This window comes from Lampetra planeri, chromosome 51 (assembly GCF_965212315.1).
Source record: "Lampetra planeri chromosome 51, kcLamPlan1.2.h2, whole genome shotgun sequence".
NCBI lineage: Eukaryota > Metazoa > Chordata > Hyperoartia > Petromyzontiformes > Petromyzontidae > Lampetra > Lampetra planeri.
Genome location: NC_136157.1, coordinates 2,559,368 through 2,576,733, shown reverse-complemented (window position 1 = coordinate 2,576,733; position 17,366 = coordinate 2,559,368). Strand labels below are relative to the sequence as shown.

The 17,366-nt window shown below is 46.0% G+C and overlaps 1 protein-coding gene across 1 annotated transcript; it reads right to left on the bottom strand.

The window, feature by feature from the left end:
* Window positions 1–1,007: 1,007 nt before the first annotated feature.
* LOC144734497 (olfactory receptor 7A40-like) lies at window positions 1,008–2,069 on the bottom strand. Its single transcript, XM_078616719.1, has one exon. It carries the CDS (start codon window positions 2,067–2,069, stop codon window positions 1,008–1,010), a length of 1,062 nt encoding a protein of 353 aa, XP_078472845.1.
* Window positions 2,070–17,366: the final 15,297 nt, after the last annotated feature.

Genomic DNA, 17,366 nt, shown 5'->3' with positions numbered 1-17,366 from the left:
CCTCCACATTTAGTATCAACATCACACGTTTAAGAGTCTTTGACTGCGATAAATGTCCACACGATAAGCCCTTGCGCTCAGTGTGCGCACTTATTACCATTCCCAATACGCGTCGCATGGATGCGTATTATCGATAACCTAACGTGGCTGTCGGATGGACTATGAGCATAATCGATACAATAGACACTTCGATTCAGGTTGCACAAGACCATATATTGGCAGAGAAGCGCCCCTACAGCCAACGCCAGGCCCACTTTCTTTTCTGTAAATGAACGTCATTATGAAACAGCGTTATAAGAGGCAGCGTTATATATGAGGTATGGCTGGTACGTGTAAATTGTGTTATTGTTATGCTGTATTTCCCGAAGAATAATCTTCCCATTTAATTAATCCGGACTCACAGCTGTCACTGATCAACTTCAAACATTTTGAGAGTGCAGCCAATGTTAATTTACAAAACGGGGATTTGTTTTGTACCTTATTGAATAAAAAGTATAATTTTACTTGCAACGGATGTATACACCCTTATTATCAGTTATCATTTGAAACTGTAAATTCAGTTCATAAACATGTTTATGTATGAATATTTTAATAATGATTATGGTCGGAGTGGTAAAGTATTGGTTTAAAATGTTGGTTTTACACTACACCCAGATTTTAGATTAGTTTTATTTGCATGACGCAGTGAGCTTATAATAGCTAACTTGGCAACAGGCTAAACCAGGATATATTTCTCAGCCTGGATCTATTCATATAATTGTGCAGTTCATTGTAATAAGGTTCAGCACAATACATGCACCAGATCTGGGTATGATGTTTGTCTGCCACCCAAACACCGATACCAATTCCTCCCAGACTGTCTGAGTCATACCTGGACAGGTGGCAACTGACTACACGTGTGCTTGGGATTCAACTTTAGCGAGAGGAGTAGAGGGGGGGGGGAACCTCCAAAGAGCTGACTTCTGTGGGCCCTGGTGGAGATGGGTCTCTGGCAGACATTCGTTTCATTAGCCGTGTCGAGTCTGCAGCCCAATCTTTTTGGACTTCACATCAATCGGCAAGATCTTGAAACCTCTCTGGAAAAGGTTCGCGATGGCTTTTCTCAACTCGGTGATGCGAAGTCCAAAGATGATGACATTGACCGCCATCGGAACGAGGATTGAGAGCTCGATGACATAGTTCACGTTCTTATTCCCGGTGCCACTGCCGCTGGACCGATTTAACCTCCCTCGGACGATAATGGTTAGCAGAGAAATGAAATAAATCGAGGTCACTAGCAGCTGCGTTACGAGCGTCTCTTTGGCTTTCTTACTTAGGGCGGGCGAACTTGCTTTTGCGAACTCTAGGCAGACCCTGATGAAAGTGTACATCAAAATCAGTGGAGGCAGCCCAAGAAACATAACGATACACGCTGACAAAAGCATCCTGGTTCTGGTCGTATCAGAAACGGATAAGTTGACGATGTATATCGAGTAACAAAAAGCACTGTCAATGCTCCTGTCGCCCTCCTTCATTTGCAAGCTGAGCGTGTACACAAGTATGGCCACGCAGGCGGCAACCGTGGAAAGCCAGGCCAGGATTATGATGTACACGGAGCGCTTCAGCGGGAGGATCGCGTGGTAGCGCAGAGGCTTACAGATGGCCAGGTATCGGTCGGTTGAGATGAACGACAGGGAGAGCGATTCGGCGATGACAAACAGGTTGATGCAGAAGGCCTGACCCATGCAGCCCACGTACGAAATGTCGCTGCAGCCACTCGACAGGATTTGCAGCTGTTTGGGGATGATGGTCGCGCTGCCTACGATGTCCGCCAATGCCAGGTAGCACAGGAACATGTGCATCGGCTTGTGCAGCTCTCGGCTGAGCACCACCGCGATGAGAATGACGAAGTTCGACACGAGGATGAAGAGGAAGCACAAATGCAGCGCGCTAAATATGAGCCAGCTTGCCTCGCGAGAGATATCTAAAGTGTTGAGCGCAATCGACGACGACGAAGAGCTTCCGTTTTCCATCGCTCGGAGCTGTTTGTCGACAGCGTTCGATACTACATCTAGCAACCACGTCGACATTGCGTTTGTTCAATGTTAGTCGGCGTTCGTGTACCCTGCATTGCACACGATAAAGTTCACACGTTAAAAAAGAAGTGCTATATTCGGACTCTTAATATGAATGCTGCAGATTATCGGTTGTTTTCATTTATTGCTAGGCGTTTACTCGCATCAGAATCTTTGGGACCTTTCTTGGCAGCATCAAATTATAGGTTTCAAAGACAATGCACACATATATATTACCGGAGAATGTTTTTGTTTGCATGTTCATCACAAGTACGTGTTCTTAATGCAGACCTTATTCCTTGCGAAATGTTTTTATTTTGTGGTTGAACATCTTAACACCTATTTTATTGCCAGAAAGGGTAAAACCTATTCTTATACTTCTAATCAGCTTTTTTTTCCCACAGATGTCCGTCAAGGTGGGTCAGAACGTTACAAGAAATTATAGAAAAACACGATAGGAGTGCAATGTATAGAAAAGGTAAACGAATCACGGACAAAAATATATTACGAAAAATATATTCACAGGTACAGCCCACTGAGCTATTAGCTTATTATTTAGAAGCCACCTGGCCACAAATGATAGCTCAACGAAGTGGCTTATCAACCGGTCTAAGGCAAAATAAATGCTGGACTTCGGTTTGTACGAAAATCTAATCTTGATTTGAAGCTTTCGTGACTGCAGAAATCCATACTTTTTGGTTCTTTCAGTAAAGTCACGTAGGTAGAAAATAAATCACGACGTTTCGGGCGCAACACAAGCGTCCGTCATCACCTGATCACCTGATGGCGGACGCTTGTGTTGCGCCCGAAACGTCGTGATTTATTTTATGCCTACGTGACTTTACCGAAAGAACCAAAGAGTACGAAAATGTAATGTTTGTTAAATCATAAAGAACCAGCGTCACGTACCTCGCTCTCTCAGTCCCATCCAGCGGAGTGCCCCCGCGGCAGCGACAACGAGTCTCTTTATATGCACGCGCGCGCCCGTGAGTGGGCGGGCGCGTCCGCTCATGACAAAGGCAACTCGCGCGAGACTCGGCGCTCGGGGGCTATCGTCTTAGGACGTCATTAGCGTCGGGCGGTCAGCGAGGGAGCACGCGGAGACTTCCCCGCCCTCCCGCGGCATCGACCCGTGTCGACGGACGCTTTGCTCGTTCGGAGGGTGTGGTTACGCACCAGCCCATCCGAGCACTTGTGTTGTGTGTGTGTGCTGGGTTTTTAGTGGGGAGCGGTGGCGTAGCGGTTAGCGCGCTGCGCTACGAAACCGGCGACTCGAGTTCGATTCCCGCTCACGGCCAACACCGGTGACGATTATTTGAACCAGGCCTGAGCCTCCCCTAGGTCGACTCAGCCTCAAATGAGTAAACATCGCCACTGGGGAGACAAAGGCGGCCGGGCGTGGTGCTGGCCACCCACCCCCTCGTGTGCCGTTCTGGCCTTCATAGGTGCTCGCTAACAGCACTTGCCCCAACAGTCTGTTACAGCCTATATGGGGATCTTTGTCTGTGTTTTTTGAAAGAGTCAACTTTATTTAATTCGTGTTGTCGTTGCAGATCTCAAACTTTGTTCAATATTATTACGACTACTGTGTAATGTTTCGACGCGATTCGAAAGGACTGTGGCGCCGGGCAGAAGGAGCGCAGAGAGGCCGAGCGGGAGACGCGAGGATGGACAGAGGGCAAAACGATTTGGCGATGATGCTGCTGCTGGTGGTGTTGTGCTGGCATTGGTGCACAAAGCACAGTCACTCGAAGATGTTCATAATAGCACGTTAAACGCATCGTACCCCAAAAACATCACCTCTTATATTTGTTTTCCCATTAAGGCAAATGTATTCACATTTTGGGAGTTACAGGCGTCCTACTCAGCCCATTATAGTATGCATGTTGAACTTCTTTCATACCGTACGTAGCCAAGTATGTCATCTGTATTTGTCGTGTGAGATCACAGTGTTCTCGTCGATTAAAATGGAGTTTTTATTTTATTTAAAAAAAAAGGACAGCGGACGTGTGACTGGGGAAAAGAAAATACAAATAAAACAAATGCAGCCTCCCCCAGCTAGCAAAAGTGTGGCCCGTGACTCAGAAGACCATCGGCACGAGCGACTGCTGCTGAAGAATTGAAATTGATTTTTTTTCTTTTTAGATTATAACTCGACGCAGATTATTATATATGTTCACACGCTCTGGTTTAACATTTTTCAACAAATTAGTGGTAATTGGCATCGCCTCGTACAGGTTTCCTTAGTGCTAGGATCTCTAATTACAGCCCAGGGGAGGAGGACAGGGACAGAATGGATGGGGCTGGTCAAAGGATGGGGGGATGAAGGCAAAATAACTCTACGGTGTCATTTTTACAAAACGCTCGTTGCGCATTAAAACCAAGCACTTTTTTGTATTCAGGTGCACCACTGTGGCGAGATGTTAAGTACCCCGCCTGGTACACAGGAGGACGTGGGTTCGATCGCGACCCTGACGCTTGCTGTATATTTGCAGTTTGCGTGTCTCTCTCCCCATGGTCGTGGGGATTTTTCTCCGGCTCCTCCGGTTTCCCCCTCCACATTTTAGAAACATGCCTTTCGAGGATTTGTCTGCACTAAATTTCCACGTGATAAGCCACTTCGTTGAGCTGTCATTTGTGGCCAAGTCACTTCTGAAAAAGATCTGTATAGCTCGGTGGGCCTTGCCTGGTAAAATTTTTTTTTTAATATTCACAAAAAACTAAACTTTATTTATTGAGCATGCTGACACGCCCGGTTTTAATATTTCAAGCCTATGTTCATAGACGCAGTATTATGAAATACGCGTGTGCAATACATGATAAGGCGATGTTACATTACTGTGTATATGAACTCAGCATGATATACACTTTTCCAAGATTGCAATTACAAATTGTGCAAATGCTACATCCGGCGTGGTGGTGCAGCCGTAGAGTATCTGGCTCGCAGCTGGAAATTTAGAGTTCGAATCCTGGTCATGGCTTGACCCAGCTCAGTTGCGCAGTGGTTGCACTTGTGCCACACAGCAAGAACAACCTGAGCTCGGTTCCTGACATAGCGCGGCCTTTCCGTGTCGAGTATGGACGTTCTCCCCCCGTTTTGCGTGGGTTTCCTCCATGTGTTCTGGTTTATTTCCACAGCTAAAACGCAATATCATTGCCGTTGACTAAACACCCCAATGCAGAACCCTGATAAAACAGACGAGCCATTTATGACTCACCTGTAAAAAGGTTATTATATATATCGCACTGGGGTCCACAAAACAAACACCACTCTGTGGGGAAGCCAACAGTGGTTGTCCTATGGAGAAACTACCCCCTGAAATATGCACGTGGAATTACCACAGCTGGCTCAGGGCTATAAACTTGGTGAGCAACTGCCTCACGGTCAATTAATTCTGACTTGGTATATATAGCAGGGTAAAAATGTTATATAGTGACACAAATCTTTGTAACGTGTCATGCTCGGTAATATTCAACGGTACGTAATATTAATTTGTTGCAACCGAATATTCATTTATTAAAAAAAAACATGTTTTATTTGTATTCAAGAACCCAGAATACAAAGCAGGCTTCGAAGAGGGGCGAAAAACCTCAACAGCTTATGTGTAACGAACCCAAAGCGATATCTGTTGCAGTTTAATTAACACTTGTCGGGTTTTCGCGACCAATATTGTTGACAACGGTGCATTTTAGGCACAACAATGGAAACATCGGTCAAAAGCCACGTACGGACAACGCCTCATGTGTGTGTGTCAGTCCATTTGTGTGCGTATCAGCCGCTGTGTGTGTGTCTAAGTGAATGCGTGTGTGTGAGTATATGTGTGTGCATGGCTCCATCTGAGTGTGTAAGTCAATGTGCGTTTGTGTGTCTATGTGTGTCAGTCGATGTGTGTGTGTTAATCCATGTGTGTGTATCTAAAGTAGATGTCTGTGTGTCACAGTCCATATGTCTATGTGTGTGTAGGGCAATGTGTGTGTCAGTCTATGTATGTGTGTGTAATTCCATGTGTGTGTGTCTTAGTCGATATGTGTGTGTGTAAGTACGTGTGTTTACGTCAATGTGTGTGTGAGTCCACGTATGTCTGTGTGTGAGTCGATGTGTGTGTGTGAGTCGCTGTATGTGTGTACGTCAACATATGTGTGTAACTCCATGTGTGTGTATCTAAAGTTCATGTCTATCCGTGTGTGAGTCCATATGTGTGTGTGTAAGTCCATGTGTTTGTGTGTGTGAGTCGATGTGTTTGTGTGTGTCAGTCCATGGGCGTCTGTGTTAGTCGCTTTGTGTGCATGGCTCCATGTCAGTCAGTGTAAGTCAATTTCTTTGCGTGTCTGTAGGTCCATGTGTGCGTGTGAGTGAATGTATGTGCTTTATTGACCTGCTCAAGGCCTATGATACCATCAGTAGGCCTGGCCTCTGGGTTGTTCTTCATGCTTTCGGAGTCCCTCAAACTTTGCTCACGATCCTTAAGGACCTTCATGATGGTGAGCGGCCCCACGTCAAACTACATGGCCGTCAGTCAGAGCCATTCCCTCTACACCTTGGGGTGTGACAGGGATGTCCTCTGCCTCCACATTATTTTACATATCTTTTGACCACGTAGTTCGTGAAGCCTTCAATGGCTGTACCCGAGGAATTACCATATGGTACACATACAATGGGAGGCTGATCAATGCCCGGGTGCGGTCAAGGGATACCTCCCTATTGCTCAACCATGTTATGTATGCCGATGCTCTGGTGATTGCTGCTCACTGCTGCTGAACCTGGAGCTTGCCACTAAGCGGTGGGGCCTTACCATTAGCCCCACCAAAACTAAGCACCTGCCTGGGTATTTTGTACCATCGAACAATCCACCCCCACAACTCACAATTGGTGATGCGGCAGTTGTGGAGAGATTGCCGAAATTCCCATACCTGGCCAGTGTGCTCATGACCGTCTCCAGTTTAACAGCAGAGGTCTCACTCCAAATCAGTCGAGTGCCATTATCTTTTCATCGGCTGCGTTACGCTGTGTGGAAGCTACCTGGTCTCTCGCTCCGCATGAAGCTCCAGGTCTTCTAGGCCACGGTAATTCCCTCCCTTCTCTATGCTTGTGAAACGTGCACCCCCCTAATGGAACATCTTCGCCAGTTAGAAACATTTAGGCTGGCCTGCTAACGATCCATCCTGGGTTTAACCATATATGTGTGTGTGCGTCTAAGTCGATGTGTTTCTATGTGTGTGGGTCAATATCTGTGTGCAAGTCCATGTGTGTGTCTGCCTTTTTCGCCCGAGCAACGCCGGGTACTTCCCGCTAGTACATTAATAAAAATGAGGCACATACAGGAGTATTTACTCACCATAGATGCGTATCACTTATATATTTTTTCTCCTTTCCGAACCAACAGCCAAAGCAATATCTGCGAAAACACTTGGAAATCTCTGCTCACACGAAAACACATCGAGCTCAAAGCTAAATCAGAGGCTACAGGGTGGCAATGTTGTGCACTATAATTTAATAGCATTAACAAATAAAAAAACAATAAATTGAACCAACTAATCTAAATATGGCTTCTTTTTACCTCTTCTTGGTTCTTTCGGTAAAGTCACGTAGAAGGGAAGTAATAAAAATTTTAATCACCTTCCATTTTCAATTTATTGATTTACATCCAGTTTGCCAAAACGACAAGGTGTTAACACTCGCAAATTAAATTCAATAAATGCGACCATGAGGTCCCCAACGCAGTTTTTTTACTTAAAGCATCGAAAACGATAAATTACACAACGCTTAAAATAAAACATCTTGTAACTTCGATAATGAACAAACACCACCATATCAACCCACCACACACCACAATACACCACAGTGATCAATCTCTCTGCAGATGGAATCGAGGTCACAAGTGTTGTATTGCCCGAAACCCATGACAAAATAGCCACAACGCACCTCCGAATAGCACGATCGGCTACGTATGGTGCGCAAAGTAAGTTCAATGTACATATTTACAACGAATATATGTATTTAATGACTACTTTAGTTTCAAATTTTATTGTATATGAAATTATAATTCGACAATAAGTCAACAATCAATCAACCTTGCTTTAAGTATAACAAATACAGTTGTTCCTCGATTAACGTTTTTAATCCATTCCCCGAAAGCTACTGTTAACCGACATAACTGTTAATGGAACATAGGAATTACATTTCTGCCAAACCAGAAAACGTAAAAAAAAGCCAAACTCTTTGGTTCTTTCAGTAAAATCACGTAGGTCGTAAAATAATAGATCACGACGTTTCGATCGCAACAAAAGCAATCGTCATCAGGTGGGACAACCACAGCACGAAGTTGGCGAGAGATCTGCCGCGGCAGGAGGTTATATAGGCCTCGGCAGTAGGGGGGGAGAGAGAAGGGGGGGGGCAGAAAGTGGACCCCGCAGTAGCACCCGGGTCAACGGAGTAAAGTGGACCACCGCGGCAGCACTGGAGAGGTCGGCTGCAAGGGGGGAGAGAGAAGGCGGGGGGGAGCAATGGGCTCACACGAAATTGACTTTTCCAAGACGAAGGTACTCTGCAAACCCACCAGCTATTATCAGAGATTTGTTTATGAAGCCATCCAGATATATAAACACAGACACAGCTTTAACCAAGAAGATGGGTACAAACTGAGCAATCATTGGAAGGACGTTATTAACCAGGTAAAGTCTTAACTGACTCTTGATTTGAAGCTTCCGTGACTGCAGGAATCAATATTCTTGGGTTCTTTCGGTAAAGTCACGTAGGTAGTAATAAAATAAAACAAATTACGACGTTTCGATCGCAACACAAGCGAACTTCATCAGGTGGGACAACCACAGCAAGAAAATGTTGAAGTGGGCGGGAGAGCTGCCGTGGCAAGTCGTTATATAGGTAAGAGAGGGGGGAGGAGGCAAGGGGAGAGAGGGGAGGTGTGGAGTAGGGGGAGGGCCGCGTGAGCGCGAGAGGAAAGAGACGTGTGGTTGGGAGGGTGAAAGTGGGCGGGGCTAGAAGTGGGAAGGTGGTGGAAGAAGAGAAAGTGAGGCTGGGGGGCGTGGGCGGGGCTCGCAGTTAACTGGCAGGTACGATGGAAACAACAACAACGAGTTAAGGCATTTCCTGGTTGATAGCATCCTTCCAATGATTGTTCAATTTATATCCTTTTTCTCGGTTGAAGTTTTATCTATGTTTATATACAGTGAGGGAAAAAAGTATTTGATCCCCTGCTGATTTTGTATGTTTGCCCACTGACAAAGAAATGATCAGTCTATAATTTTAATGGTAGGTTTATTTGAACAGTGAGAGACAGAATAACAACAACAAAATCCAGAAAAACGCATGTCAAAAATGTTATAAATTGATTTGCATTTTAATGAGGGAAATAATTATTTGACCCCTCTGCAAAACATGACTTAGTACTTGGTGGCAAAACCCTTGTTGGCAATCACAGAGGTCAGACGTTTCTTGTAGTTGGCCACCAGGTTTGCACACATCTCAGGAGGGATTTTGTCCCACTCCTCTTTGCAGATCTTCTCCAAGTCATTAAGGTTTCGAGGCTGCGTTTGGCAACTCGAACCTTCAGCTCCCTCCACAGATTTTCTATGGCTAGGCCACTCCAGGACCTTAATGTGCTTCTTCTTGAGCCACTCCTTTGTTGCCTTGGCCGTGTGTTTTGAGTCATTGTCATGCTGGAATACCCATCCACGACCCATTTTCAATGCCCTGGCTGAGGGAAGGAGGTTCTCACCCAAGATTTGACGGTACATGGCCCCGTCCATCGTCCCTTTGATGCTGTGAAGTTGTCCTGTCCCCTTAGCAGAAAAACACCCCCAAAGCATAATGTTTCCACCTCCATGTTTGACGGTGGGGATGGTGTTCTTGGGGTCATAGGCAGCATTCCTCTTCCAAACACAGCGAGTTGAGTTGATGCCAAAGAGCTCCATTTTGGTCTCATCTGACCACAACACTTTCACCCAGTTGTCCTCTGAATCATTCAGATGTTCATTGGCAAACTTCAGACGGGCATGTATATGTGCTTTCTTGAGCAGGGGGACCGTGGGGGTGCTGCAGGATTTCAGTCCTTTACGGCGTAGTGTGTTACCAACTGTTTTCTTGGTGACTATGGTCCTAGCTGCCTTGAGATCATTGACAAGATCCTCCCGTGTAGTTCTGGGCTGATTCCTCACCGTTATCATGATCATTGCAACTCCACGAGGTGAAATCTTGCATGGAGCCCCAGGCCGAGGGAGATTGACAGTTCTTTTGTGTTTCTTCCATTTGCGAATAATCGCACCAACTGTTGTCACCTTCTCACCAAGCTGCTTGGCGATGGTCTTGTAGCCCATTCCAGCCTTGTGTAGGTCTACAATATTGTCCCTGACATCCTTGGAGAGCTCTTTGGTCTTGGCCATGTTGGAGAGTTTGGAATCTGATTGATTGATTGCTTCTGTGAACAGGTGTCTTTTATACAGGTACAAAGCTGAGATTAGGAGCACTCCCTTTAAGAGTGTGCTCCTAATCTCGGCTCGTTACCTCTATAAAAGACACCTGGGAGCCAGAAATCGTTTTGATTGAGAGGGGGTCAAATACTTATTTCCCTCATTAAAATGCAAATCAATTTATAACATTTTTGACATGCGTTTTTCTGGATGTTGTTGTTATTCTGTCTCTCACTGTTCAAATAAACCTACCATTAAAATTATAGACTGATCATTTCTTCGTTAGTGGGCAAACGTACAAAATCAGCAAGGGATCAAATACTTTTTTCCCTGACTGTATCTGGATGGCTTCATGAACAAACCTTTGAAAGTAGCCCGAAGGTTTGCAGAGTTCCTTGGTCTCGGAAAAAACGATATCATGCGAGCCCACAGCGTTATAACAATGGTCAGCTACGGCAGAGGTATTGGTTCTCTCTCTCTCCCCCCTTGCCTCCTCCCCCCTCTCTTACCTATATAACCTCTTGCCACGGCAGCTCTCCCGCCGACTTCAGCATTTTCTTGCTGTGGTTGTCCCACCTGATGAAGTTCGCTTGTGTTGCGATCAAAACGTCGTGATTTTTTTATTTTATTTTTAACTGTGTTGTTTCCATCATACCTGCCTATGTGAGCTGTTATTTCCGACTCTCTGTGTGCCTTTCTCTCTCTCTCTCTCTGTGCATCTCTCTCCGATCTCTACTCCAGTGGCCCGGGTGCTGCTACGGGGTCCACTTTCTGCCCCCCCCCCCCCCTTCTCTCTCTCCCCCTACTGCTGAGGCCTATATAACCTCGTACCACGGCAGATTTCTCGCCTATTTCAGCAGTTTTTTCTTGCTGTGGTTGTCCCACCTGATGACGATTGCTTGTGTTGCGATCAAAACGTCATGATCTATTATTTTATACCTACATGACATTACCGAAAGAACCAAAGAGTATGGATTCCTGCAGTCACGAAAGCTTCAAACAAAAAACAAAGCCAAGTCGACGTCTAAACGCTCATAAATGGGCGTCGCTTATTGGCTGAGGCAGCATGCGCTCAGCCCCCCTTATGAGCGCTCGGATTGGCCTAAATTGGCGCCACCGCGTGCATATAACGTAAACAAATAACGTTACATCACAATGTCAACGTTAGTAGACACCTTGGGGGGTCCTGTGGGAGGCGAAACGTTAACCGCAAAAAAACGTTAACCGATGGTAACTTGTAACTGAGGGACTACCGTACCATTTCACTTTATGAACATTCGGCATTCTTCGACCCCCCCTCCCTTACATGGTGACATCACAATCCCTGCACCCGCTCTACCAGCCCCCCATAGTCGGTAGGAGTGAGGGGGGAGATAGCTGTGGATGAATGAGGGTGCAGTGCGTGATGGAGGTGGAATACAAGGCCTAGAACCCTTACCTGTCTCCACGTGTTGACAGTCCACGCTTCATAAAATATTAATTTAACATTATGCAGCTAAGCTAAATGATGTTTATGCTTAACCATCTTCATGCTGCCCAGCATGGTATAGGGGCCCCATAAACGTGACTATTCTAACTGCTTCTCGCGTACCCTCACCTCACACGAGAGCAAACATCTGGCAAGCAACATACATCACTAACGTGGCAAGAATACCCGAATACGCAACGTGCAGCAGCAAGATGCAGGAACATCTACCTGGTACCTCTGGACTGCAACATGCTGCCGAGTGCAAAATTATACATACGAAACATCACTGGTAAGCCCACACCGGCTAGATATGTTCTTACCTCAGTAGGCCCCACCACTTCCTATTTAGGCTCCACGTCCCTATTCCTTTGGCCCCATATCTTCTTCATGAGACTTTGCCTCTTACTTTCGGCTCAGCTCCTTCTTAGGCCCCACACCTTCAGTAATTGGTAGGGACATTAAGTAGGGGTGGGTGTGGACTAAACATATTTTTTTATTTTACCAGGTAAGGCCCCACTGAGCTATGTAGCTCTTTTTCAGTAGCGACATGACCACAAGTGATATCTCAATGAAGTGGCTTATCATCACGTGGGGAATTATACCAGCAGCCAAACACTCTAAATGCGTGATGTTCATTCTAAATGTGGAGGGAGAAAACCGGAGGACCCGGAGAATAATTCACAGGGAGAGAGAGAAAGACCGCAAACTACAAATATACAGCAGGCGTCAGGGTTGGGATCGAACCCACGACCTCCTGTGTACCAGGCGAGGTTGTCTACATCTCATAGCCAACGTGGCGCGCAATAGGTAGGGTTGAGCGTGTACAGTAAGTGGGGGTGGTGGGGAAAAAAGGTGGGGGGTGGGCGGGTACAGTAGATGGGGGTCGGGACAGTAGGTGGGGGTGGGCGGGTACAGTAGGTGGGAGTGGGGACAGTAGGTGGGGGTGGGCAGGTACAGTGGGGTGGGTACAGTGGGTGGGGTGGGCACAGTAGGAGTACAGTATGTGGGGTGGGCAGGTACAGTGGGTGGGTACAGTGGGTGGGGGTGGGCGGGGACAGTAGACAGGGCGAAAGCGACTTGACGACCAACATATCCCTCCGAGAGTCGTTTCAGCTGTCCCTCGCATTTATCGTTTCGTTTTTTTATTATTCAGGTGAGGTTGAGCACAAAAACACTTCTTATTCGCAGTTTGGAATCCAGTACCCCATTATCAACTGAAAGGAAGGCAATGCTTTTCAAGTGCAATGCAGATGCAATATCCCCCCCCCCTGCTGGTTTTGAAATTCAAACAAATGCGGTAATTGGCATCGTCGCAGTCCAGGTTGCCTTGGTGTCAGCATCTCTAATTACAGCCCAGGGGAAAAGGACATAGACAGAGGGAGGGGAGGAGATAGTCAGAGGATGAAGGCGGTGAAAGCAAAATAACTCTTCGGTGTCATTTCACGGAATGCTCGTTCCGTATGAAACCCCAAGCACTGTAATCAACAGGAAAAAAAAACTGTAATTGATATCTTTATTGAGCACGCTTATACGTCCGATTTTAACATGCATTTTTTATAGATAATTTTCATAAACACGGTGTGATGAAATACAGGTGTAAATGACAATGTGATGTTACATATGTAGTTAGTAAAATATATATTTAAAAGTTCATGATTAAAAATAAACTTTACATGTGCTACTCCCAGCGTGGTCGTGCAGTGGAAGCTTACGAGTTCAAATCCTGGTTATGGTTTAATCCAGCTGGGTGGTGCAGTGCTAACAATTGTGTCTCACGGCAAGAAAGACCTGGGCTTGGTTCCTAACATAGCGCGCACGCCTTTTTTTGTAGAATATGTACGTTCTCCCCCTGTACAGCGTGAGTTTCCTCCAGGTTTTCTGGTTAATTCCCACAGCTGATAACGCAATGTCATTGCTGTTGACTTAACACCGCAATGCAGGGACCTGCTGAAAAAAATAAAAAATTTTGACTCGCCTGTTTAAAAAGTTATTTTATATTTCGCACTTGGGTCGACAAAACAATTACCACTTTGTGGGGTCAACAAGGTAGACCTATATATAAACTATCCTCCACCATATCAATGTGGAATTTACACATCTGGCTTAGGGCTGTAAACAGGCCTCACGCTCAATGAAGATAAATCACTTTGACTCTGATTTGCCATATACCAGGGTAACATTTCACAAATTTATGAAAAAAAAAGGTAAAGTTTCATGCTCGACTATAGTGAAAGCTGCATAGTATTGTGACCGAACGCTAATAAGTAAAAATTTTCAGCATCTGTAACGCTCATTGCAACCTCTGTCGTTTGGATACTTGGAGCGAGTGAAGGATCCTTGAGGGTAAGTATTGCACATGCACTTCCATGGGGCATTCAGATGATTATATGTATGACGGAACTGAACCTTGGTTTATAAAGACTTCGAATTCAAGCTTTCTTTAGATCGTAGTTGTCCAATGTAGCGTTGCGCAGTTGCCTAAATGAACGAATGTGGCTTCGTGAATTCAGAGCCATGTGAGATGTGCCTCCTTCAACAATGGCAACATGTTTTTTCCAATAACCATCCTCAGACTGCAGCCCACACTCTCTGAGGCTGCAAAAGACAAAGAATGCCAATGGCACATTTCTGACAAGATCTCACCATCGCTCTCCTCAAAGCGGTGACGCGCAGGCAGTACGTCACAATGTTCGCCACCGGTTGCAGGAAGATGGAAAATTTGAGGGTGTGATTTATGTTCCTGAAATGGACGTTGCTGTTGTTAAATTGTGCGATTCGTAGTCGGAGGATTACAGTCACGATGGAGATGAAATAAACGAGGGTGACAATCAGCTGAGTTACCAGCGTGTCTCTGGCCTTCTTGCTCAGCTTAGGTGAAGTTGGTTTCCTGAACTCAAAGCAGACCTTGGTGAAGGAGTACATCAGCGTTAGAGGTGGCAGACCCACAAAGGTCAACAGGATTGCCGACAAGTACTTATGGCTGGCACCTGTATCAGAGGAAGCTATGAGAATAATGGCCATGTTGTAACAAAACGGGCTCTCGATGAATCGGTTGTCCCCGTTTATTTTCAGCCTCGCGATGAGCACAGACAGAGTCGCGTTAACGACGGCCGTGGAGAACCAAGCCAGTGCCAATGTCTGCAACGACCTCTTCACGGGGAAGATGGAGTGGTAGCGCAGGGGTTTGCAAATGGCCAGGTATCGGTCGATTGACATGAACGACAGGGAGAGCGTTTCGTTGCACATATACATGTTGATGAAGAAGACCTGGGCCATGCAAGCCGCGTAGGAAATCTCGTTGCTGTCGCTCGCCAGCATCTGCAGCTGCTTGGGGATGATGGTCGCACTGCCGGTGATGTCGGCCACTGCCAGGCTGCAGAGGAGGACGTACATGGACCCGTGCAGCTCTGAGCTTATCAGGACGGTGGCCATCATTAGACAGTTGGCCACAATTATGAATAATTGCATTACGAGGCACCCTGTAAAAATGATCCAGTTTAAGTTTCCGGCCATTCCAAATGTGTTGAGAAAAAAGCCATTCGTGATGTTCCCATTGTCTCCGCTGAACGGGGCCTCACTACCGTTCGTAAGTTGTCGTGAGAGAAGAGTGCCGAATAGTAGCATATTGATTGGCACATTTGTATACAATGTATCGTTCATTGTGCTTTGAACTAATTTATTAATGTTTTTCCTGTTACACTCTGTTATCACCCTATGGAAGAAAAGCAAATAAAAAGTAAATTCACATTTAATTCCAATTTAAGCACATATATTCAGATGTTTTAATTAAATAATCCATTCATGTGCAAAACTGTATCACATAAGGCTTAATCAAGGTTTAGACATTGGCCACTGATAAAAGCCACATGCAGAAATTCAACTCGGGTCACTACGTTCAGAGCAAAGTGGTCTTACATTGAGGCCACCACTCCCCAAATTCACACACACACCTCCCCACGCACACAAATGCACGCGTTAATGAACTCACCCAGCGCCACGCGTTCTGTCTGTGCAAACCCAATGTGCTGGGTTGAGACGCTTATATATGCTCTGGGCTGTCATGTGACTTGCCAAGCATTACATACCACTGGAGCGGGTTGGTGTTATTCCGTGATAACCGTTTAATCCACCGCAGTCCTTCTGCAAATTGGCTGCGCTGGTTTTAACCACTGGATGTCACTGGGGATTACATGGCCGCGCTCTGCCCCTGTGGTGTCAAGGAAGCCAACTTAATTCTGAGTGGTCCTGGCAAAAACGCCGCTTGGTTGCGCCAAAAACAGAACGGCTATTTTTAGCAACTTATAATCATTTGTATGGTAGTCTTTATCGTTTGGTATGTTTGTGTTTCGGAGGTATGCGGTGGTTGTATGTTGGCAGTCATCCGCATGGTGTATTTTCTGGGAGTGGGAAAAAAATGCAAATCGGAGAAAGCCACATTTAAAATATTTATTTACACTACAGAATCAATGAGCAATCACATCGCATTATCCCCACCATGTACAGGGATGCTGCCGTGGTGTAATTGTGAGGACACCGACTAGTACACTGACACACGCCACACATTCCATATCCCACGCTCCTAAAGGCCACGCACACTATCCACACAATGGGCAGCATAATTATGCTCGGTTCAGACTGATTTCACTCATTTGGTGCACTGTTGAGAATCCGTGTTCTAAGCACAGCACTTGAATGAAAGCAACCCTTTGAAGTGCATGATGTACCAAAGGGCCGATATAACTGAAATGCAAATATGTTGTACAGAAAGGGGAGTTGGTGCTACTTGTATCATTATTCTATACATGCACGACCCTGTTGTCAATCCGCTGCTGGATGAGAAGCTGGCCATGCCGTGTTTGATATTTCACCGTGCTAGCCATTGCTTGTTGGCAAAAGGCATAGGAGCATAGACATTAAGAGCGTACAAACAGTACGGTAAAACAATTGTTATTATACTAAGATTAATGTTGGTCGTTCTCGTGAAGTCATCACACAAATACCTACTGTCTCCACCCACCTCTATTGTCCTCACCCACCCCTATTGTCTCCACCCACCCCTATTATTCTCACCCACCTCTACTGTCTCCACCCACCTCTATTGTCCTCACCCACCCCTATTGTCTCCACCCACCCCTATTATTCTCACCCACCTCTACTGTCTCCACCCACCCCTATTGTTCTCACCCACCTCTATTGTCTCCACCCACCCCTATTGTCTCCACCCACCCCTACTGTCTCTACCCACCCCTATTGTCTCCACCCACCCCTACTGTCCTCACCCACACCTATTGTCTCTACCCACCCCTACTGTCCTCACCCACCCCGATTGTCCTCACCCACCCCTATTGCTCCAAAGTGACAGTGACGTTACCACGGCGACAACTGTTGGCGTATACCCCCAACAACAACAGTCATTG

Bases quoted from the DNA above. Each gene is read 5' to 3' on its own strand.
- LOC144734497 (XM_078616719.1), bottom strand. From the start codon at position 2,069: ATGTCGACGTGGTTGCTAGATGTAGTATCGAACGCTGTCGACAAACAG.